This window comes from Scyliorhinus torazame, chromosome 15 (assembly GCF_047496885.1).
Source record: "Scyliorhinus torazame isolate Kashiwa2021f chromosome 15, sScyTor2.1, whole genome shotgun sequence".
NCBI classification, from domain to species: domain Eukaryota; kingdom Metazoa; phylum Chordata; class Chondrichthyes; order Carcharhiniformes; family Scyliorhinidae; genus Scyliorhinus; species Scyliorhinus torazame.
In genome coordinates, this window is record NC_092721.1 from 124,693,210 (window position 1) to 124,716,164 (window position 22,955).

The 22,955-nt window shown below is 47.8% G+C and overlaps 1 protein-coding gene across 4 annotated transcripts in view; it reads right to left on the reverse strand.

Annotated features, from left to right (window-relative positions):
* The window catches only part of st6gal2a (ST6 beta-galactosamide alpha-2,6-sialyltranferase 2a), a 248,051-nt gene that overhangs the window by 137,113 nt on the left and 87,983 nt on the right, over positions 1-22,955 (reverse strand). For all 4 annotated transcript variants that reach the window (XM_072476680.1, XM_072476678.1, XM_072476676.1 and 1 more), the window contains one exon: positions 17,937-18,932. In XM_072476680.1, coding sequence (XP_072332781.1) covers positions 17,937-18,873 — 937 coding nt within the window. In that variant the 5' untranslated portion in view covers positions 18,874-18,932. The remainder of the gene's footprint in view (positions 1-17,936; positions 18,933-22,955) is intronic.

Genomic DNA, 22,955 nt, shown 5'->3' on the forward strand with positions numbered 1-22,955 from the left:
AGGGAGAGGTTGGTTGAACTCCATAATACATTTTGGGGTTCTGAAAGCGCCTCGCCCATAACAATGCCCAACAAATCTTCCTTCCTAACAAGTATTTCCTCGAGTTTACCAATCTGTTTCACACTGTCCTCTCCAACAATATGGCCCCTCTCATTTGTAAATACTGAAGAAAAGTACTCGTTCAAGACCTCTCCTATCACTTCAGACTCAATACACAATCTCCCGCTACTATCCTTGATCGGACCTATCCTCGCTCTAGTCATTCTCATATTTCTCACATATGTGTAAAAGGTCTTGGGGTTTTCCTTGATCCTACTCGCCAAAGATTTTTCATGCCCTCTCTTAGCTCTCCTAATCCCTTTCTTCAGTTCCCTCCTGGCTATCTTGTATCCCTCCAGCGCCCTGTCTGAACCTTGTTTCCTCAGCCTTACATAAGTCTCCTTCTTCCTCTTAACAAGACATTCAACCTCTCTTGTCAACCATGGTTCCCTCACTCGACCATCTCTTCCCTGCCTGACAGGGACATGCATATCAAGGACACATAGTACCTGTTCCTTGAACAACTTCCACATTTAACTTGTGTCCTTCCTTGACAGCCTATGTTCCCAACTTATGCACTTTAATTCTTGTCTGACAACATCGTATTTACCCTTCCCCCAATTGTAAACCTTGCCCTATTGCACGCACCTATCCCTCTCCATTACTGAAGTGAAAGTCACAGAATTGTGGCCACTATCTCCAAAGTGCTCCCCCACTAACAAATCTATCACTTGCCCTGGTTCATTACCAAGTGCCAAATCCAGTATGGCCTCCCCTCTGGTCAGACAATCTACATACTGTGTTAGAACAGCTTCCTGGATACACTGCACAAACACAACCCCTTCCAAACTATTTGATATAAAGAGTTTCCACTCAATGTTTGGGAAGTTGAAGTCACCCATGACTACTACCCTGTGACTTCGGCACCTTTCCAAAATCTGTTTCCCAATTGGGGGGCCCATAGAAAACTCCCAACAAGGTGACTGCTCCTTTCCTATTTCTGACTTCAACACATACTACCTCAGTCGGCAGATCCTCCTCGAACTGCCTTTCTGCAGCTGTTATACTATCTCTAATTAACAATGCCACCTCCCTCACCTTTTTTACCACCCTCCCCCATCTTATTGAAACATCTATAACCAGGGACCTCCAACAACCATTTCTGCCCCTCTTCTATCCAAGTTTCCGTGATGGCCACCACATCGTAGTCCCAAGTACCGATCCATGCCTTAAGTTGACCCACCTTATTCCTGATGCTTCTTGCGTTGAAGTATACACACTTCAACCCATCTCCGTACCTGCAAGTACTCTCCTTTGTCAGTGTTCCCTTCCCCACTGCCTCACTACACGCTTTGGCGTCCTGAATATCGGCTACCTTAGTTGCTGGACTACAAATCCGGTTCCCATTCCCCTGCCAAATTAGATTAAACCCTCCCGAAGAGTACTCGAAAACCTCCTTCCCAGGATATTGGTGCCCCTCTGGTTCAGATGCAACCCGTCCTGCTTGTACAGGTCCCACCTTCCCCAGAATGCGCTCCAATTATCCAAATACCTGAAGCCCTCCCTCCTACACCATTCCTGCAGCCATGTGTTTAACTGCACTCTCTCGCTATTCCTAGCCTCGCTATCACGTGGCACCAGCAACAAACCAGAGATGCCAACTCTGTCTGTCCTGGCTTTTAATGTTCAGCCTAACTCCCTAAACTCGTTTATTACCTCCACACCCCTTTTCCGATCTACGTCGTTGGTACCAATGTTCACCACGACTTCTGGCTGCTCCCCCTTCCCCTTAAGGATCCTGAAAACACAATCCGAAACATCTCTGGCCCTGGCACCCGGGAGGCAACATACCTTCCGGGAGTCTCGCTCGCGACCACAGAATCTCCTATCTATTCCCCTAACCATTGAATCTCCTATTACTATTGCTTTTCTATTCTCCCCCCTTCCCTTCTGAGCCCCAGAGCCAGACTCCGTGCCAGAGACCTGGCCGCTAGGGCCTTCCCCTGGTAGGTCATCCCCCCCAACAGCATCCAAAATGGTATACTTATTTTGAAGGGGAATGGCCATGAGGGATCCCTGCACTGTCTGTTAGACGTTTTAGTTGCTGTGATATGAAGAGTCTAAAGTTCTGTCCCTTTTTCACAAACACACACTTATTTCCTTCCAAAAGCCTTTGCACAAATCTTGCACTACACATCACCTGACAGAGGCCACCTGAAGCCCCTTTACATATCAGTGTCAATTAATGGATACTTAACATAAATGAGACAACTAATTGCAATGTCTCTTAACCCATTACTTAACAGTCTCCCCTTCCTTGGAGAAAAAATAATAATTAGGTGAAAACAAAATTTCAAGAAACTCAAAAACACACACATGATTCCCCCCCCTTTTCTTTTGGACGAGAAAGAAAAAAAAACAGTCATAGAAACAAGCGCCCTTCATTTAACAATATCCAAAAGTTTCTGTGAACTCGCCCCTCTTTTCGTAAAACAGTCTGACAGTTGATAGCTCCTGTTGACCCATTTAATTTTTGTTATTTCCCCTCTGTCCAACATCTGCTTCAAACTTGCGATGTCTATCCATAACCTCTTTTCATTGACACTTTTTGTAGAGTGCACATTTTCCCACAGGGATTTATTGTCAATGTGACAGTTAATAGGTATATTACCCAAATCCCCTAATCCCAAAATTTCTGTCAATATCATACTTATATAAAAGGCCATATCCACCGCCTCTACAAGGCTTAACGTCTCAGCAGCCAAAGTGCTTTTTACCACTCTCCTTATTTTCTTTATTTCCCACACAAGCGGGCAACATTTACCATTGTTCCCCAAAAGGAAAATTATAAAACCTCCTGCGCTTGAAACCCCATCACATAAATTTGCGTAGGACGCATCACTATAAACTATGAGTTTCAAGTGCCTAAGGTCACCTAAAACCGGGAACTTCAAAACACACTCCTGCATTTTTAGTTTGGCCAACACTTTATTTGCTCTTATTATGTCTTCCACTTTGGGATCATTCATTTTTGTACTCAACTCTAAGACATCAAAACTCACGTCCGGTCTAGTCTGTCTACATAACAGTTCAGTTGCCCAATTAAACTTCGCAGTTGCTCTTTTTCTATCATTGAAACCATTGCGCCTTTTTGTGAAACTCGGCCACGACTAATTGCTATTGGGCTGATGCTTTCCAAATAAGATTGCTGACGTAAAGTTGCCCCTAACTTAGTCTGCCCAATTTCCAGTCCAATATATTTAAATGCACCGGAAGCCTGACTTCCAACCCTGAATTCTTTCCTCAAACCAGAGGTTACAATAGCTTCAAAATCACTAGTCCCACCCCACAAAAAATCATTGACATGCATCATAAAAATGCCAGAAAGATTTCTTTATAGTGCCAGTAAAACATTGCAGGATCTGCGTTCAACTGGCAACAGCCAAACTTTAACAAAACTGACCTTACCAAAAAATACCAGACTCTAGATGCATCATTTAATCCATATACACATTTGTTCAACTTCCAGAGTACCCCTTCTGTGTTAGCTGCTTATTTAGGAGGACGGAGAAAAATGTCTCTCTGGAGCTGATGCCCCTGCAAAAAAGCAGCTTTTATATCTACAGATTTGCATTCCCCATGCCTTTGTGGCCAATAGAGCCAAGAAGATCTTTAAAATAATGTTTCCTGCTGTCGGTGAATCTACCCTTAAATCCTGATCTTCTAAGTTTTTTTCATATCCCCTTGCCACAAGCCTGGCCTTTGCCTTATAAGTTCCATCCGGAAAACCTTTTCCGTGAAAATCCATCTGTGGGATAGAGCTCTTTGTCCCCTATCCGGTACTTCCGTGTATACCCCAAATTCACTCCAACTATGCAATTCCTGCTGTTTAGCTTCTTTGATAACTTTTTCATCTAATTTATTTGAAGCCACCAAAATTTCACGTGCATGTGGGCTTCTACTCCTATTAGTATTCGTAGTCTTACTCATGTTCCGAGATCTTGATAAACTATGTCTCCTTTCCCGCCTGGTATCTCGTTCTGTACTGCCACTGCTTGATCTTTCCCTTCTGCTGTGGGATGTCCTTTCAATAGTTCTCGACCTTTTCCTGCGGACCTGTTCGCTATCCGATGTACTATCTGAACTGGCACTGCGTTTCTGTGCCCTCCATTTTTGAACTTCGTTTTTCCAATCCATTGTCTTGACTCCTTCCCCTGAATGTTGTACATTCAACCAATGTTTATACTTTCCAGTGGCCTTCCCTGCTCTACTAATAACAGTTGCATCCTTCCATTGACTAGACCCTTCAGGCAAGTAAGTCACTTTTGTACCAACTTTTGGCAGTTGCCCTTTCGGAAAAATGGCCTGTTCTAATTCATCAGAAGTGTTTTGTTCCTCTATAGAAACCCTGTATATATCAGTTAACTGGTCATCATAGTCCTGTAACACTTGCGTACCAGATGACTCTGGTTCCTCGTCATGTCTCTCTACTCTGTCTAAATTTGAAAATTTGTAATCTGTACCCATTATCCATGATGAATAACAGTTTGATTACCATGTTGCAAAATAATTGTTTTGCCATCTATGCCTATGATCTTCCCTGGGCCTTTCCATTCATTAGAATTGTCTCTCTTATAGTATACCATGCCTCCTGCCTGAAAAACGGTATCTGATGGCCGTATGTTATGTCTTAAAGCTCTGCGAATTCTTTCAGAGACTTCTGCTTCCAAAAAAGCTTTTCTACTGCTATGTAATGCATTTAAATGTTCAGCAAAACCAGAGCTAATTATAGTCCCCTCCCAAGCTGGTGGCTGGTCATCCAAAATGGATGGAATTTTAGGATTTCTACCAAACACTAATTGATAAGGACTATAGCCCCCAACCACCTGCAATCAATTCTTTGCATGTACTGCCCAGGCTAAAGCTGAATTTAGCCTGCAATTTGGTTGATCTGCCAAAATTTTCCGAAGCATGTCATCGATGACAGCATGATTTCTTTCACAGACACCATTACTAAATGGGCTTTCTGCAACCGTATTCATAACTCTGATATTCATGTTTTCACACGTATCCCTAAACTCATCATTAGCAAATTCTCCCCCATTGTCCGTAAGGAATTTTGCCGGTGGACCCATTCCTGTCCCGACCCATTTTTCCACGATTTGATCCAGAATTACTCTCTTTTCTTTACTTCGTACAATCGTTGATTGACTAAATCTGGTTGCTAAATCTACAAAATGAAAAATAAATATATTATTTGCTTTATCCCAGATCTTAAGGTCCATGGCCACAATGTCGTTAAAATCCCTGGCCAAAGGTAGGGTTACTATCGGTCGTGCTGTGTCCTTCTGTACTTCCTACAAACTTCACAGCGGTCACTAACCTGTTCTATCAGTTTAGTATAGTCGTCATCCCTTACCCCTGCATCCTTTAATAAATTTTTCAGCCTCCGGGGAGACGGATGTGCAAATTGCCTATGCAGTTTTAATACCACAAGCTTTTTATCAGCTAAAGTCCCATTTTGCCATTAACACATCCTGAACCAATCTACTTGAAATATTATTTGTCAGTAATGGAATACAATAGTGTCCAGACTGTGTAAATTGTAAGTCCACCGTCTTTCCCAAAACTGTTGCCTTATCCTGTTCCATATCCAGTCTCATGTGTGCTTTCTTCATCGACGGTCTGCTCAGAAGCAAAGGTATCTCACTTGATACAACATCCGTGCTAATGAAATGATTCACTCTGGCAATATTGCAAGGGATCACCACTCTTTTCAGCAACTTCAGAGTATTATTGGATTGGATTGGATTGGATTTCGATTGGATTTGTTTATTGTCACGTGTACCGAGGTACAGTGAAAAGTATTTTTCTGCGAGCAGCTCAACAGATCATTAAGTACATGAGAAGAAAAGGGAATAAAAGAAAATACATAATAGGGCAACACAACATATACAATGTAACTACATAAGCACTGGCATCGGATGAAGCATACAGGGTGTAGTGTTAATGAAGTCAGTCCATAAGAGGGTCATTTAGGAGTCTGGTAACAGTGGCGAAGGAGCTGTTTTTGAGTCTGTTCGTGCGTGTTCTCAGACTTCTGTATCTCCTGCCCGATGGAAGAAGTTGGAAGAGTGAGTAAGCCGGGTGGGAGGGATCTTTGATTATACTGCCCGCTTTCCCCAGGCAGCGGGAGGTGTAGATGGAGTCAATGGATGGGCTGCAGGTTCGTGTGATGGACTGGGCAGTGTTCACGACTCTGAAGTTTCTTGCGGTCCTGGGCCGAGCAGTTGCCATACCAGGCTGTGATGCAGCCCGATAGGATGCTTTCTATGGTGCATCTGTAAAAGTTGGTAAGAGTCAATGTGGACATGCCGAATTTCCTTAGTTTCCTGAGGAAGTATAGGCGCTGTTGTGCTTTCTTGGTGGTAGCGTCGACATGGGTGGACCAGGACAGATTTTTGGAGATGTGCACCCCTAGGAATTTGAAACTGCTAACCATCTCCACCTCGGCCCTGTTGATGCGGACAGGGGTGTGTACAGTACTTTGCTTCCTGCAGTCAATTATCAACTCTTTAGTTTTGCTGGCATTGAGGGAGAGATTGTTGTCGCTACACCACTCCACCAGGTTCTCAATCTCCCTCCTGTATTCGGACTCATCGTTATTCGAGATCTGGCCCACTATTGTTGTATCGTCAGCAAACTTGTAGATGGAGTTGGAAACATGTTTTGCCACGCAATCGTGTGTGTACAGGGAGTAGAGTAGGGGGCTAAGTACGCAGCCTTGCGGGGGGCCGGTGTTGAGGGCTATTGTGGAGGAGGTGTTGTTGTTCATTCTTACTGATTGTGGTCTGTTGGTCAGAAAATCGAGGATCCAGTTGCAGAGTGAGGAGCCAACTCCTAGCTTTTGGAGCTTTGATATGAGCTTGGCTGGGATTATGGTGTTGAAGGCGGAGCTGTAGTCAATAAATAGGAGTCTAATGTAGGAGTCCTTGTATTCGAGATGCTCTAGGGATGAGTGTAGGGCCAGGGAAATGGTGTCTGATGTGGATCGGTTGCAGCGGTATGCGAATTGCAGTGGATCAAGGCGTTCTGGGAGTATGGAGGTGACGCGCTTCATGATCAACCTCTCGAAGCACTTCATTACGACTGGAGTCAGGGCCACTGGTTGGTAGTCATTGAGGCACGTTGCCTGGTTCTTCTTTGGTACCGGTATGATGGTGGTCTTCTTGAAGCAGGTGGGGACCTCGGAGTGGAGTAGGGACAGGTTAAAGATGTCCGTGAACACCTCTGCCAGTTGGTCCGCGCAGGCTCTGAGTGCACGACCAGGGATCCCGTCTGGGCCCATCGCCTTCCGAGGGTTCACTTTCAGGAAAGCCAATCTGACTTCGGAAGCTGTGATTGGTGGGTATGGGTGAATTATGGGCTGCTGGGGCACTCGGCAGCGGATTGTTGGTTACCTGCTCGAACTGAGCATAGAATGCATTGAGTTCATCGAGGAGGGGTGAGCTGCTGCCAGAGATACTGTTCGGCTTCGCTTTGTAGCCCGTTATGTTGTTTAGTCCTTGCCACAACCGTTGAGAGTCTGTCTGTGACTCTAGCTTGGTTTGCTATTCTCTCTTGGCATTCCGGATGGCTTTGCAGAGGTCGTACCTGGATTTCCTGTATAGGTCAGGGTTGTCTGCCTTGAACGCCTCAGATCTGTCCTTCAGTAGGGAGTCAATCTCGCGATTGAGCCATGGTTTCCGGTTGGGGAACGCACGTACTGCTTTCTTTGGCACGCAGTCGTCCACACATTTGCTGATGAAGTCTGTGACGGTGGTGGCATACTCCTTTAAATTGGTCGCTCAGTTCTTAAATATGGACCAGTCCACTGTCTCTAAGCGGTCACGTAAGAGCTCTCCTGTCTCCACGGACCAGCACTGCACAACCTTCTTAGCTGGATTCTCCCGCTTGAGTTTCTGCTTGTATGCCGGGAGAAGGAGCACCATCTTATGGTCTGATTTCCCAAAGTGCGGTCGGAGGATGGAACGGTAGGCGCCTTTGAGTAGCAGTGGTCAAGAGTGTTGTCGCCCCTGGTGGGACAGGAGATGTGCTGGTGGAATTTTGGCAGTACACTCTTGAGGTTGGCCTTGTTGAAGTCTCCGGCCACGATGAACAAGGCCTCCGGGTGTTCTGTTTCGTAGTTGTTTATTACTGTGTATAGTTCGTCCAGCGCCTTCCTCACTACTGCCTGGGGTGGGATGTAGACCACTGTGATAATGGCTGAAGTGAACTCACGTGGAAGATAGTACGGGCGGCACGTCACGGTCAGGTATTCTAGGTCTGGGGAGCAGTAGGTTGCCAGAGTCGCCACATCCAAGCACCAGGAGGAGTTGAGATGAGGCAAATCCCTCCACCCTTCGCTTTGCCTGATGATGCCGTGCGGTCCGCCCGGTGAATTGAGAAGCCTTCAGGTTGTATGGCACAGTCCGGTGAGGCAGGGGTGAGCCATGTCTCTATGAAACCGAGCACACAGCAGTCTCTTACTTCCCTCTGAGAGGTAAGTCTGGCGTTAAGTTAATCCAGCTTGTTTTCGATCCCTTAGACGTTTGCCAGGAGTATGCTGGAGAGAGGGGTCTTGAAACCGCGTTGCTACAGTCTAACCTGCAGACCGCCACATTACCCTCGCTTCCTTGGTCGGCGGCTGCTGCTGGATGATCCTGGGATCCGATGTCAGCTCTTGTGGAAGGTAGGTGGTCGCGTCTGGCGGGGTCCAGGGCGCTGGCGGGGAACAGGGCGCTGTTTACGTATCTGGGGTCGCATCTGGCAGGGTCCCGGGCACTGGTTGAGGTAGAGGGATTGCTAGGGGGGCATGTTTGCAGTCTGGATGGATCCCGGTGTTCTGTGGGCGCGGGAATACCTTGCAGCGCGTTCGGGTCCTCGTGCGCGGTCTCCGTCGTTTCGGGGGTCCTGGGTAGTGGGCAGGGGCTTCCTGAGGCAGGTTGGGCTGGGTCCCGTGGTCTGTTCCTTCCCTGGGCGCTCCTGGGGTCGGATCTTGAAGTAGGCCCGGTCGAGCTTCCATGTGTACTTCATCCCCAAACCTGAAACTTGTGGAACTTTCAAATTCCTTCACCTTGTTACGATTTTCAGCATTCAAAGAGTCCAGGTAACATTTTAACCAGTCAATTCCACACACAGTAGAAGTGCAGCCACTGTCCAATACAGCACAGTTGAAGGATTCTGCAACCAACACCCTTATTACCGGCGTAAAACTGCTTGTCAATAGGACAATGCCTTCTTTCTGGTCACCATCTTTTTCCTCTTCTGACTCTTCCGTGTCATGTGTCGCTTCAAACACTCTATCATAACGAGTTGGACAGTTGAAAGCATAATGGCATTGAGAGTCACATCGAAAACATTGATTTATCATGCCCCATGCATCTTCCTATTATAGGTTCTAACTGGGTTTGTGTCTTCATAATTTCCTGGTCTCGGTCTCCTTCTAAAGTCTTGAGCCCTGTTCGTAGCCATACGATTTCGCCATCCTGTTAGTATCTTCCATATTCTGACTTATTGCAGGCTGACCTATTTGGGTCATCAGAGCCATCGGAATCGAATGTTTCCCCAGAAACTTTTGTAAAGCTTTTGTCATCTGTTCGAATAAGGTATCCTTATCAGTAAACTGAACTCCTGTCAAAACCAGAAGCCTATCCATGTTGCTCACTCTAGCACAGTCAAGTAATTTAAAGGCCAACACAGACTGTGGAAATTCCAGGTTGTATTTCTGCAGTCTTTTATATAGTCGGCCAAATTCCATTATATAGTCTTCCATGGAGATATCCTCCATTTTCCGGAACTTATCAAAATCCGACCATGCTTCATACGCACTTAACAAGTCATCTTTCTTATAAATCTTATCCACATAATGTAATAGAGTCTCCAGACCTTCTTCTGAGTGTAACTCTTCCAATTCCAGCTCAGAAAGCACTTTGTTTCTGATTTTACTGCCATATGGTAAAGAAAGAGCCAATGCTATACCTTGTTTTCTCTTTCCCAAAGCAGTTACCTTAGTCCACATAACTACTGCACTTCTCCATTGGTCGTACGATTCCCTTTCAGAAAATAAGGGAGGATAGTCATATCCAGCCATCTTTATCCTCGGTTCAGCCATATATCCCTTTTTTTTTTCTTTTCTCACTCACTCCTTGGTTTGATCTGGAAAAGTTGTATCTTTCAACCCTTCACATTTACACAGCAACCATCCTCTGCTACCAATTGTTCGACGTTTTAGTTGCTGTGATATGAAGAGTCTAAAGTTCTGTTCCTTTTTCACAAACACATATTTATTTCCTTCCAACAGCCTTTGCACAAATCTCTCACTATACATCACCTGCCAAAGGCCACCTGAAGCCCCTTTACATATCAGTGTCAATTAATGGATACTCAACATAAATGAGACAACTAATTGCAATGTCTCTTAACCCATTACTTAACACTGTCTGCCTGTTTGTTTTCTTTCCCCTGACTGTAACCCAGCTACTCTTGTCCTGTACCTTGGGTGTAGTTACCTCCCTGTAACTCTTCTCTGTAACCCCCTCTGCCTCCCGGATGTCCGAAGTTCATCCAGCTACAGCTCCAGTTCCCTAACACGGTCTCTGAGGAGCTGGGGTTGGGTGCACTTCCTGCAGGTATAGTCAGCGGGGATACCGGTGGCATCCTTCACCACCCACATCCTACAGGAGGAGCATGTAACTATCCTAGCCTCCATCCCCTCTCACCTTACAGAATATAGCTGCCCAGTGGACCAACTGGACCTCCACTCTCCGACTTTGCTCCCAGTCAGCTGCACTCTCTGTAAACTCCTGGCTCCCTTCTCGCTCTTTGCGGAAATGAAATGAAAGGAGCACGTTACTCCCTCCTCACCTAACTCCCTCAGTCACCAAACTCTCACTATAGCACTCAAATGCACCAAATTCAACACTCAGTGCAAACAAAGTCTGCACTGTAGCTGGATCACTTATATACTGTGAATCTAGCCTCTGAAAACTGGCCTAATCCAATTAACTAATTAACAAGCTCCAGCTGTAAGTACCTACATGTAGAACCTTTGTTTAAAGCTGATTGAAAATTCACCTTCTTCTAAACCAAACAGCAAATTTTAAGTTAATTAACTAAATAAAAGAAAGACTAGACTTTAGATCAAAATGAATGCTTATACTCCCGCTCAGTCACCAAACTTTCACTATAGCACTCAAATGCACCAATTTCAGCACTCAGTGAAATGAAATACGGAAAATCCGTGCTAGATGGCAGTGCTGCCATAGGCATGGGACTAGCAAATTTTTTTAAAAATTGAGTGTACCCAATTCATTTTTTTCCAATTAAGGGGCAATTTAGCATGACCAATCTGCCTACCCTGCACATCTGTGCGTTGTGGGGCCGAAACCCACGCAAACACGGGGAGAATGTGCAAACTCCATACGGACAGTGACCCAGAGCCGGGATCGAACCTAGGATCTCGGCTCTGTGAGGCAGCAATGCTAACCACTGTGCCACCGTGCTGCCTTACCAGCATTTTCTTTATAATTAATTTTTAATTCCAGCATCCACCATGTAATAAGCGAATCACATTAAAACTAAAGTGCCTGTTGTAATTGGTGAAGCATATACTTTGAAGAATTGGGAACCGGGTCCAATGTCCTCATCAATATCCTGTAACCATTGCTGTTTGTGTGAACTTGTGTAAAAGGTGACCTTTGCATTTCCTATATTTTAACAGTGACTACACTTTTTTCAAAAATAAATTGACAGTACCCAATTATTGTTTTGCCAATTAAGAGGCAATTTGGCGTCGCCAATTCACCTAACCTGCACATCTTTGGGTTGTGGGGGTGAGACTCGCGTAGATATAGGGAGAATGCGTAAACTCCACAAGGACAGTGACCTGGGGATAGGATCGAACCCGGGTTCTCAGCGTTGTGAGGCAACAGTGCTATCCACTGCACCAAAGTGCTGCCCCGAACAGTGATTACGCTTTGATGTGATTTGGACTGTTCTAAAACTGTGAAAAACAAATACAAGCTCGTTTTACTCACTTGAATCCTGAAATCCACCACTCATTGGACCATTTTCTGTTCTCAGTTGACTTAGGTTTTACTTATTCCCCTAATTAACCTTTGCTGCCACACATGACAATTATTACCAAGTACGGCAAGTAACAAGTTTACAAGCACACGGTGGTTATTTTAAAACGTCAGTGTTCTTCAGTGGGACATACTGAATCAAGTAAATGAGGGGGTATGAGCTGAGCCATGAGGGGAAAATAAGAATAACAATAATCTTTATTGTCCCAAGTAGGCTTACATTAACACTGCAATGAAGTTACTGTGAAAACCTCTAGCCACCACAATCCAGCGCCTGTTCGGGTACACAGAGGGAGAATTCAGGATGTCCAAATTACCTAACAGCACGTCTTGCGGGACTTGTGGGAGGAAACCGGAGCACCCGGAGGGAACCCACGGATACAGGGAGAACATGCAGACTCCACACAGACAGTGACTCAAGCTGGGAATTGAACCCGGATCCCTGGCGCTGTGAAGCAACAGTGCTAACCACTGTGCCACCGTGCTGCCCCCAATCAACAGGAAAGTTGAATGTGAAGCAGAACAAACAAAATTGGGTGGGATATATGTTAGATTAACATTGAATAACTGTATGAATGTAGAAATCTGAGAAATTTCAAGCAACTGATCCAATTTATTATGATTTGTTTTGATTAATTTATTTGTCTTCTCTTTTTTTTTTCTCCAGTGAAATCATTCACATCCACCATAGCTGGACTTACTTATCAGCCAGCAGGAGGGGATACCTTGAGTTGTTCAACGTGGTTTGATATACAGTTGATATGTTGAATTGTGTCTTCACTGGGCTAAAGAAAAATCAGCCTGTATTAGCTTGCTCTATGCCATTCTACCTCAACTTCAGAGCTGTGAGTTGCCTGCACGTAAAAAAAATTCAAATATCTCTAACTTTTGAGATACTTCTGCAAAATTTCATCCTACATCAACTATACACATGGCAGGATTATCAGGTCCCAGTGTGCCCCGCTACCGCTGCTAGCGAGAACGTAGAATTTGGCACTCATCCAAGACTCCAATTCAGTGCAGTGGAACTGGAGAATCCCCCTGGCATGAACAGACACAGAAGCCCATCCAATATGTCCGCATGAACATTTCCATAAAAGGGCCAGCATTTGTGAGTGAGGTACCCTCAATAATGACGCTTAGAGATTAAACTGTAAAGAAGGCTTTATTCGACTAATAACTATGCTAGAGCTAGAAACGAGAGCTGACTGTTGCACAGACCATGAGGCAGCCCTTTATGTATGGCTCCCAGATGGGCGGAGCCAGAGGCGGAGTCCCCAGGTTCCAAGCCCGGTCTTAAAGGGGACATTGCCTTACATAATGATAAGGCAGTAACCGTTCATCACATTCACCCCCTGTTTAAAAAGAGTCCGGCGGGGGTCTCAGTGGCCGGATCGTCCTCCTCGACCTCCTCAATGCGGGCGGTGGTGCGGCGGGCACGGACGTCCCGGTTGAGGGCACATCCGGGACCACAGCGGTCGGAGCTTCAGTCTGGGTCGGGGCAGGGGAAGTAGGCAGGGCTGGGGGTAGTGGTGCCGGCGGTGTGTGTAAAGGGGGGGCGCATGGTAGGGGCTCACCAACGGGTGGTAGGGCCGGAAGGGGGTGTGTTGTCGGGGGCGACGGGTCCTGCAGGGGAGCGGCGCGGGAAGTGGCGTTTGTGGTGGAGGCTCCAGCGGGTGCCAGATCCCGGAGGGAAACCGTATCTTGCCTGCCGTCGGAGTACTCCACGTAGGCGTAACTGGGGTTGGCGTGGAGCAGTCGGACCTTTTCAACTAGGGGGTCCGTTTTATGGCTCCTCGCGTGCCTCCGGAGAAGAACAGGTCCCGGAGCCATCAGCCAAGGTGGAAGCGAGACCCCGGAGGTAGACTTCCTGGGGAAGACAAACAATCGGTTGTGAGGAGTCTCATTCGTGGCCGTGCAGAGGAGTGACCTAATGGACTGTAGGGCATCGGGTAGGACCTCCTGCCAGCGGGTGGTTGGGAGACTTCTCGACCGCAGGGCCAGAAGGACAGCCTTCCACACTGTCGCGTTCTCCCTCTCCACCTGCCCGTTTCCCCGCGGGTTATAACTGGTCGTTCTGCTCGAGGCGATGCCTTTGCTGAGCAGATACTGATGCAGTTCATCGATCATGAACGATGTACCCCGGTCGCTGTGGATATAAGCGGGGAAACCGAACAGGGTGAAGATGCCGTGCAGTGCCTTAATCACAGTGGCTGAGGTCATGTCGGGGCAGGGAATGGCGAATGGGAAATGGGAGAACTCATCGATCATGGTGAGGAAATAGGCATAACGATTGGTGGACGGGAGGGGCCCCTTGAAGTCCACGCTCAGTCGCTCAAAGGGGCCCGAGGCCTTCACAAGCCGAACCTTGTCTGGCCGATAGAAGTACGGTTTGCACTCCGCACAGACTTGGCAGGCCCTGACCATGGGCCTTGACCTCCTTGATTGAGTAAGGTAGGTTGCGGGACTTGATGAAATGGACGAGCCGGGTAACTCCCAGGTGGCAGAGGTCATTGTGGATGGTTTGCAGGCGGTCCTCCTGCGCGTTGGCGCATGTGCCGCGGAACAGGGCATCTGGGGGCTCGTTGAGCTCCACTGGACGATACTTGATATCGTACGAGTAGGTGGAGAGTTCGAACCACCACCTCAAAATTTTATTGTTTTTTATTTTGCCCCGTTGCGTGTTATCGAACATATAGGCGACCGACTGTTGGTCGGTGACGAGGGTAAACCTCCTACCGGCGAGGTAGTGTCTCCAGCGCCGTACAGCCTCCACAATGGCTTGTGCCTCCTTTTCGACTGCAGAGTGTCGAACCTCGGAGGCGGTGAGGGTTCGGGAGACGAACGCTACTGGTCTGCCTCCTTGATTGAGGGTAGCAGCCAGGGCGATGTCTGATGCATCGCTCTCTTCCTGGAAAGGGATGGTTTCGTCCACCGCGTGCATGGCGGCCTTGATGATGTAGGCCTTGATGCAGTTGAAGGCCAATTGAGCCTCAGCCGAGAGGGGAAAAGTGGTGGTCTTTAGGAGTGGGCGGGCTTTGTCCGCATACTTGGGGACCCACTGGGCGTAATAGGAGAAAAGCCCCAAGCACCGTTTGAGGGCCTTGAGGCTGCGGGGGAGAGGGAGTTCCGTAAGGGGGTGCATGCGGTCGGGGTCGGGACCTAGGACCCCGTCTTCCACGACATAGCCGAGGATGACCAGCCGGGCGGTGTGGAAAACGCATTTGCCCTCATTATAGGTCAGGTTAAGAGCTCGGGCGGTCTGGAGGAACTTTTTGAGGTTAGCGTCATGGTCCTGCTGATCATGGCCGCAGATGGTGACATTGTCTAAGTACGGGTATGTCGCCCGCAAACCGTACTGGTCCATGATTTGGTCCATCGCCCTTTGAAAGGCAGAGACCCCATTTGTGACACCAAAGGCGACCCTGAGGAAGTGGAAGAGCCGGCTGGCTGCTTCGAAGGCAGTATAGGGGCGGTCTTTTGGTCGGATGGGGAGCTGGTGGTAGGCGGATTTGATGTTGACCGTGGAAAAGACTCGGGCGATCCGATTTACCATTTAGGCGATGCGAGGAAGGGGGTACGCATCAAGCTGCGTGAATCGGTTTATGGTCTGGCTATAATCCACGACCATCTGTTTCTTCTCCCCGGACCGGACTACCACCACTTACGCTCTCCAAGGGCTGTTGCTAGCCTCGATGACCCCCTCTCCCAGTAAACGCTGGACCTCTGACTTGATAAAAGCCACATCTTGGGCACTGTAGCGCCGGCTCCTGGTGGCGACGGGCTTACAGTCAGGAGTGAGGTTCGCGAATAGCGAGGGGGGTGCGACTTTCAGTGTCGCAAGGCAGCACACCGTGAGGGGGGGCAAGGTTCCACCGAACTTCAGTGTCAGGCTTCGGTGGCTGCACTGGAAATCCAGTCCGAGCAGCAGGGGGGCACAGAGGTGAGGGAGGATATAAAATTTGAAACGGGTGTATTTGGCACCCTGGATCGAGAGATCCGCAATACAGTACCCTGTGATTTGTACCGAGTGGGACCCAGATGCGAGGGCTATGGTTTGGGATGCGGGATGGAGCAGCGCCTTACCGTTTCAGGGTGGATAAAGCTCTCCGTGCTCCCGGAGTTGAAGAGGCATGCAGTGTCGTGCCCGTTGACCTGGACCTGCATCATGGAGTTCTGCAGATGTTTTGGCCGAGTTTGATCGAGGGTGATCGCACCCAGTCGCGGGTAGTCGGTGTCCTCAGCCGAGTCGGACTTGTAAAATGGCCGCCGCCGGCTGTGCGTGTCGGGTCGAGGAGATGGCCGTCGACAAGATGGCCGCTCCCATGATTCGCACGAGGCTGATGACTTGTCAGAAGAGAGCGTGTTGGGTTGGTGCGCAGCAGCATTGCGAGGCCTGCGGGGCCGAGAGCCTGATTTTCTGGCCGGCTGTTTTTTTTTTCCGGCCCCTGGGTCTGGCCAGGCAGACCTTCGCAAAATGCCCCTTCTTCCCGCAGTTGCTGCAGATCGCGGAGCGGGCTGGGCAGCGTGGGTGCTGGCCCTGCCCGCAGAAGTCGCATGATGTGCCCCCATGGTGAGCAGGTCGCCACGTGGCGCAAGCCTGTAACTCGTCGAGCGATTTCCCCCGAGCGCTGCCGGCAGGTAGAGAGCAGATGCCGGGCGTGCACCTCATTGATGGGTTTGACAAACCGCTTATGGAGCAACTCGATCGCCTCGTCATAAGTCGTCGCCTTTTCGATCGTGGCGGAGATTCTGTGACTCACCCGGGCGTGGAGTAGACGCAGCTTGCGTGGCCCCAGGATGGGAGTCTCTGCGGAGTCCAGGTAGGCCTCGAAGCACCGCAGCCAGTATTTAAACATTTCCTTTGCCTCCGGTGTCCGTGCTTCCAGATTGAGCTTCTCTGGTTTTAGGCCTGCGTCCATCCTGAATCTAGTTTAGTCTAATAAATTGAGGTACCCTCAATAATGACGCTTAGAGATTAAACTGTAAAGAAGGCTCTATTAGAATAATAACTATGCTAGAGCTAGAAACGAGAGCTGACTGTTGCACAGACCATGAGGCAGCCCTTTATGTATGGCTCCCAGGTGGGCGGAGCCAGAGGCGGAGTCCCCAGGGTTCCAAGCCCGGTCTTAAAGGGGACATCACCTTACATAATGATAAGGCAGTAACCGTTCATCACAGTGAGTCCCTTCCCCCAATAGCTCCATCAGAAAATGCAGCACATCATGTTGCACTGAATCTTATAGGGCAGGAGCATACCGTGTTTGATCTGTAGCGTTATCTTAGTTATTCCTCGCTAGTTTAGCAATGCGGACACTGCAATCCTCAAGATTGCCCCGGGAAGGAAAGGAAATAAATGAGACAAGATTCATGTTCCAGATAGCTGGAAGTCCACAGGATTGGATTCGATCATCTATGGTGACCTCAATGAAAAGTAACCCCCCCCCATACAGTCTCAAACAAGCAGAAATGTTGCTTGATGACAGATAGGAACTTACCACCCATGGAACCTACTATGGCCTGATTCACTACATTCAGAAGAACAAAATTAAAATCGAGAAAAGTGAAAGACAAAACCTGTTTTCATAGAATAGTTCTAATTATCCTCTCAATAAGTTAAAGCTAACTTTCCAAGGGTTACTTTCATTTTTACCACCTTTGATTTTTCAAATTACCAGCTTGCTCATTGCACACAGAAACTATTGTTTGCAAGCTAAACATTCCAGTCAATAACACCATCTGCACTTTAAATGACAAAAATTCTGTTCCTACCTATTTCTTCTCCAAGCGAGGAATTCAGTATTGAACCCGCAGATGTGACCACAGCACAATTTCTGAACGACCGTGTGCTAATCCTGATCCTGTTGAGTGGAATTTTGGGAATGTGTTTTTTCCAGCCCGGTGTTGAAAATGGAGCCTCCTTCCCATCAAGGGTTCTTACTTTGACTTTGTTTTTCAGTTCACAGAGAAGCTCTTCTCCAAACATCTTTTCAGTCCCCATTTTCCTTTGAAACTGAACACCATGTCTGTTTTCATTCATATAGTCTTTCATAGCTTTCTGCAACCGAGGATTCAGCATCCCAGATGAAATGTTTCCTCTCCACAGTTTGGCAAGCACAGAACTGGATTTTGAAAACGCCAAGTCCTCTAGGTCTAAGGAATCTAGATTTTCAAGTAATGGGTCTGCCGGATAACTTAGTTGTTCCATATTGTCCATTGTGCTTTTGTGATGCTTAGACTTAGCATCTTGAATAATTGTTTCCTCGTAGGCATTCCCATCCTTGTTAATAATTTTAACTATCTCATCTCTCAACTTGTTTGTAATTTGCTGCTGGTTACCAATCCTCGCCTTCTTCAATCTTATCTTGACCTGAAGTTCACCATTATCCTCCTCTTGGGTCCACTTTAGATTTTCATCATTCAAAGAATCTAGACGCAATGAATGTACAGAATCTTCGTCATTCACAAATAAAAGGCTATTTTCTCTTTGACTTGCTGAGACCTTGGGATTTGGGAAAGCCCCCATAAAGATTCTCTGGTTACCCTGTATGGGGAAGAGCCTTCTTGTCTCAGTGAATGTGAAAGAGCTGGCTGGACGCTCATCTGTTTTGAAGTCTGTGAAATATGTAAACAGCAGCAAGAAGACGAGTGCCCATGCCAGTATCCCAATCAGCACTAGCTGCTTCCATTGCTTGGTCTTGCCTTTCATTGTCCAAACTGCACCAAACTCCTCTTGGATTCAGCACAGCTGGAGTGTGAAAAAGCCAGCTAAAAACAATAAAATAAAGTACAGATTTGATTAACAGAGAAACAACACAAGTGGAGAAAATGTCAAAATTAGCAAGTCAAAATCACCTTATTTAAAAGAATGAATCTCTGGCAACATTGTTCTCTTAAAGGGACACTGCCATCTGTTGTCAGGATGTACAGGAGCCAAAACAGCTCAGCGTCATTTTGGTAACACTGGTACCACATAAAAGGGACATAATAATGTCCTTACAATACAGTGACACCTTGGCATGAATTCCATTATGATTCAAGTGTTTGCCAAAGACTTTGCAGTAGAGAGTGTACACTTTAAAGAGCATAATTAATACATTTAGATAAAATATCTTTGTGAGATGGGGGAAACATGTCCTCCTGTGCTGCACTTTTGGTTGGTAAGTATGCAGGATGAGTATTTACCAATGATCCGTCCGCTTGCAATTTGGTAATTTAGTACAACATTCAAGAGACACCTCCACACTGCAGCACTCTCTCAGAGCTGTACTGAACACACCTCCACACTGCAGCACTCTCTCAGAGCTGTACTGAAGACACCTCTACAATGCAGCACTCTCTCAGTGCTGGACTGAAGACACCTCTACAATGCAGTGCTCTCTCAGTACTGTACTGAAGTCACCTCCACAAGGCAGCACTCTCTCAGTGCTGCGCTGAAGTCACCTCCACAAAGCAGCACTCTCTCAGTGCCGTACTGAAGGTACCTGCACAATGCAGCGCTCTCTCAGTGCTGTACTGAACACACCTCCGACAATGCAGCACTCTCTCAGTGCTGTACGGAAGACACCTCCACGATGCAGCACTCTCTCAGTGCTATCCTGAAGACACCTCTACAATGCAGCACTCTCTCAGTACTGTACTGAAGACACCTCCACGATGCAGCACTCTCTCAGTGCTGTACTGAAGACACCTCCACAATACAGCACTCTGAGCTGTACTGAAGACAGCTCTAAAATGCAGCACTCTCTCAGTATTGAACTGAAGACACCTCCACAATACAGCAAACTCTCAGTACTGTACTGAAGACACCTCCACCATACAGCGCTCTCTCAGAGCTATACTGATGAAACCTCTACAATGCAGCACTCTCTCAGTACTGTACTGAAGACACCTCTACAATGCAGCACTCTTTCTCAGAGCTGTTCTGATGACACCTCCACAATGCAGCACTCTTTCAGTGCTGTACTGAACACACCTCCACAATGCTGCGCTCTCTCAGAGCTTACTGAAGACACCTCCCAATGCAGCACTCTTTCTCAGAGCTGTTCCGATGACACCTCCACAATGCAGCACTCTCTCAGAGCTGTCCTGAAGACTCCTCCACAATGCAGCGCTCTCTCAGTGCTGTACTGAACACACCTCCACAATGCTGCGCTCTCTCAGAGCTTACCGAAGACACCTCCCAATGCAGCACTCTTTCTCAGGGGTGTACTGATGACACCTCCACAATGCAGCACTCTCTAAGTGCTGTACTGAACACACCTCCACAATGCAGCACTCTCTCAGTGCTGTACTGAAGGTACCTGCACAATGCAGCGCTCTCTCAGAGCTGTACTGAAGACACCTCCACAATGCAGCGCTCTCTCAGTGCTGTACTGATGACACCTCTACAATGCAGCGCTCTCTCAGTGCTGTACTGAAGACACCTCCACAATGCAGCACTCTCTCAGTACTGAACTGAAGACACCTCCACAATACAGCAAACTCTCAGTGCTGTACTGAAGACACCTCCACAATGCAGCGTTCTCTCAGAGCTGTACGGAAGACACCTCCACAATGCAGCACTCTCTCAGAGCTGTTCCGATGACACCTCCACAATGCAGCACTCTCTCAGTGCTGTACTGAACACACCTCCACAATGGAGCGCTCTCTCAGTACTGTACTGAAGTCACCTCCACGATGCAGCACTCTCTCAGTGCCGTACTGAAGGTACCTGCACAATGCAGCGCTCTCTCAGTGCTGTACTGAACACACCTCCGACAATGCAGCACTCTCTCAGTGCTGTACTGAAGATACCTCCACAATGCAGCACTCTCTCAGTGCGGTACTGAACACACCTCCACAATGCAGAACTCTCTCTCAGAGCTGTACTGAAGTCACTTCCACAATGCAGCACTCTCTCAGTGCTGTACTGAAGACACCTCCACAATGCAGAACTCTCTCTCAGAGCTGTACTGAAGTCACTTCCACAATGCAGCACTCTCTCAGTGCTGTACTGAAGACACCTCCACAATGCAGCACTCTTTCTCAGAGCTGTTCTGATGACACCTCCACAATGCAGCACTCTTTCAGTGCTGTACTGAACACACCTCCACAATGCAGCACTCTCTCAGTACTGTACTGAAGACACCTCCCAATGCAGCACTCTTTCTCAGAGCTGTTCCGATGACACCTGCACAATGCAGCACTCTCTCAGAGCTGTACTGAAGACTCCTCCACGATGCAGCACTCTCTGAGCTGTACTGAACACACCTCCACAATGCTGCGCTCTCTCAGAGCCTACCGAAGACACCTCCCAATGCAGCACTCTTTCTCAGGGGAGTACTGATGACACCTCCACAATGCAGCACTCTCTCAGGACTGTACTGAAGACACCTTCACAATGCAGCACTCAGTGCTGTACTGAAGATACCTCCACAATGCAGCACTCAGTGCTGTACTGAAGACACCTCCACAATGCAGCACTCTCTCAGTGCTGTACTGAAGACACCGCCACAATGCAGCACTCTCTCAGTGCTGTACTGAAGACACCTCCACAATGCAGAACTCTCTCAGAGCTTACTGAAGACACCTCCCAATGCAGCACTCTTTCTCAGAGCTGTTCCGATGACACCTCCACAATGCAGCACTCTCTCAGTGCTGTACTGAACACACCTCCACAATGGAGCGCTCGCTCAGTACTGTACTGAAGTCACCTCCACGATGCAGCACTCTCTCAGTACTGTACTGAAGTCACCTCCACAAGGCAGCACTCTCTCAGTGCTGCGCTGAAGTCACCTCCACAAAGCAGCACTCTCTCAGTGCCTTACTGAAGATACCTCCACAATGCAGCACTCTCTCAGTGCCTGTACTGAACACGCCTCCACAATACAGCACTCTCTCAGTGCTGTCCTGAAGACACCTCTACAATGCAGCACTCTCTCAGTACTGAACTGAAGAGACCTCCACAAGGCAGCACTCTCTCAGTGCTGCGCTGAAGTCACCTCCACAAAGCAGCACTCTCTCAGTGCTGTACTGAACACACCTCTGACAATGCAGCACTCTCTCAGTGCTGTACGGAAGACACCTCCACGATGCAGCACTCTCTCAGTGCCTTACTGAAGGTACCTGCACAATGCAGCGCTCTCTCAGTGCTGTACTGAACACACCTCCGACAATGCAGCACTCTCTGTGCTGTACGGAAGACACCTCCACGATGCAGCACTCAGTGCTATCCTGAAGACACCTCTACAATGCAGCACTCTCTCAGTACTGAACTGAAGACACCTCCACAATACAGCGCTCTCTCAGAGCTATACTGATGAAACCTCTACAATGCAGCACTCTCTCAGTACTGTACTGAAGACACCTCTACAATGCAGCACTCTTTCTCAGAGCTGTTCTGATGACACCTCCACAATGCAGCACTCTTTCAGTGCTGTACTGAACACACCTCCACAATGCTGCGCTCTCTCAGAGCTTACTGAAGACACCTCCCAATGCAGCACTCTTTCTCAGAGCTGTTCCGATGACACCTCCACAATGCAGCACTCTCTCAGAGCTGTACTGAAGACTCCTCCACAATGCTGCGCTCTCTCAGAGCTTACCGAAGACACCTCCTAATGCAGCACTCTTTCTCAGGGGTGTACTGATGACACCTCCACAATGCAGCACTCTCTCAGTGCTGTACTGAAGGTACCTGCACAATGCAGCGCTCTCTCAGTGCTGTACTGAACACACCTCCACAATGCAGCACTCTCTCAGAGCTTACTGAAGACACCTCCCAATGCAGCACTCTTTCTCAGAGCTGTT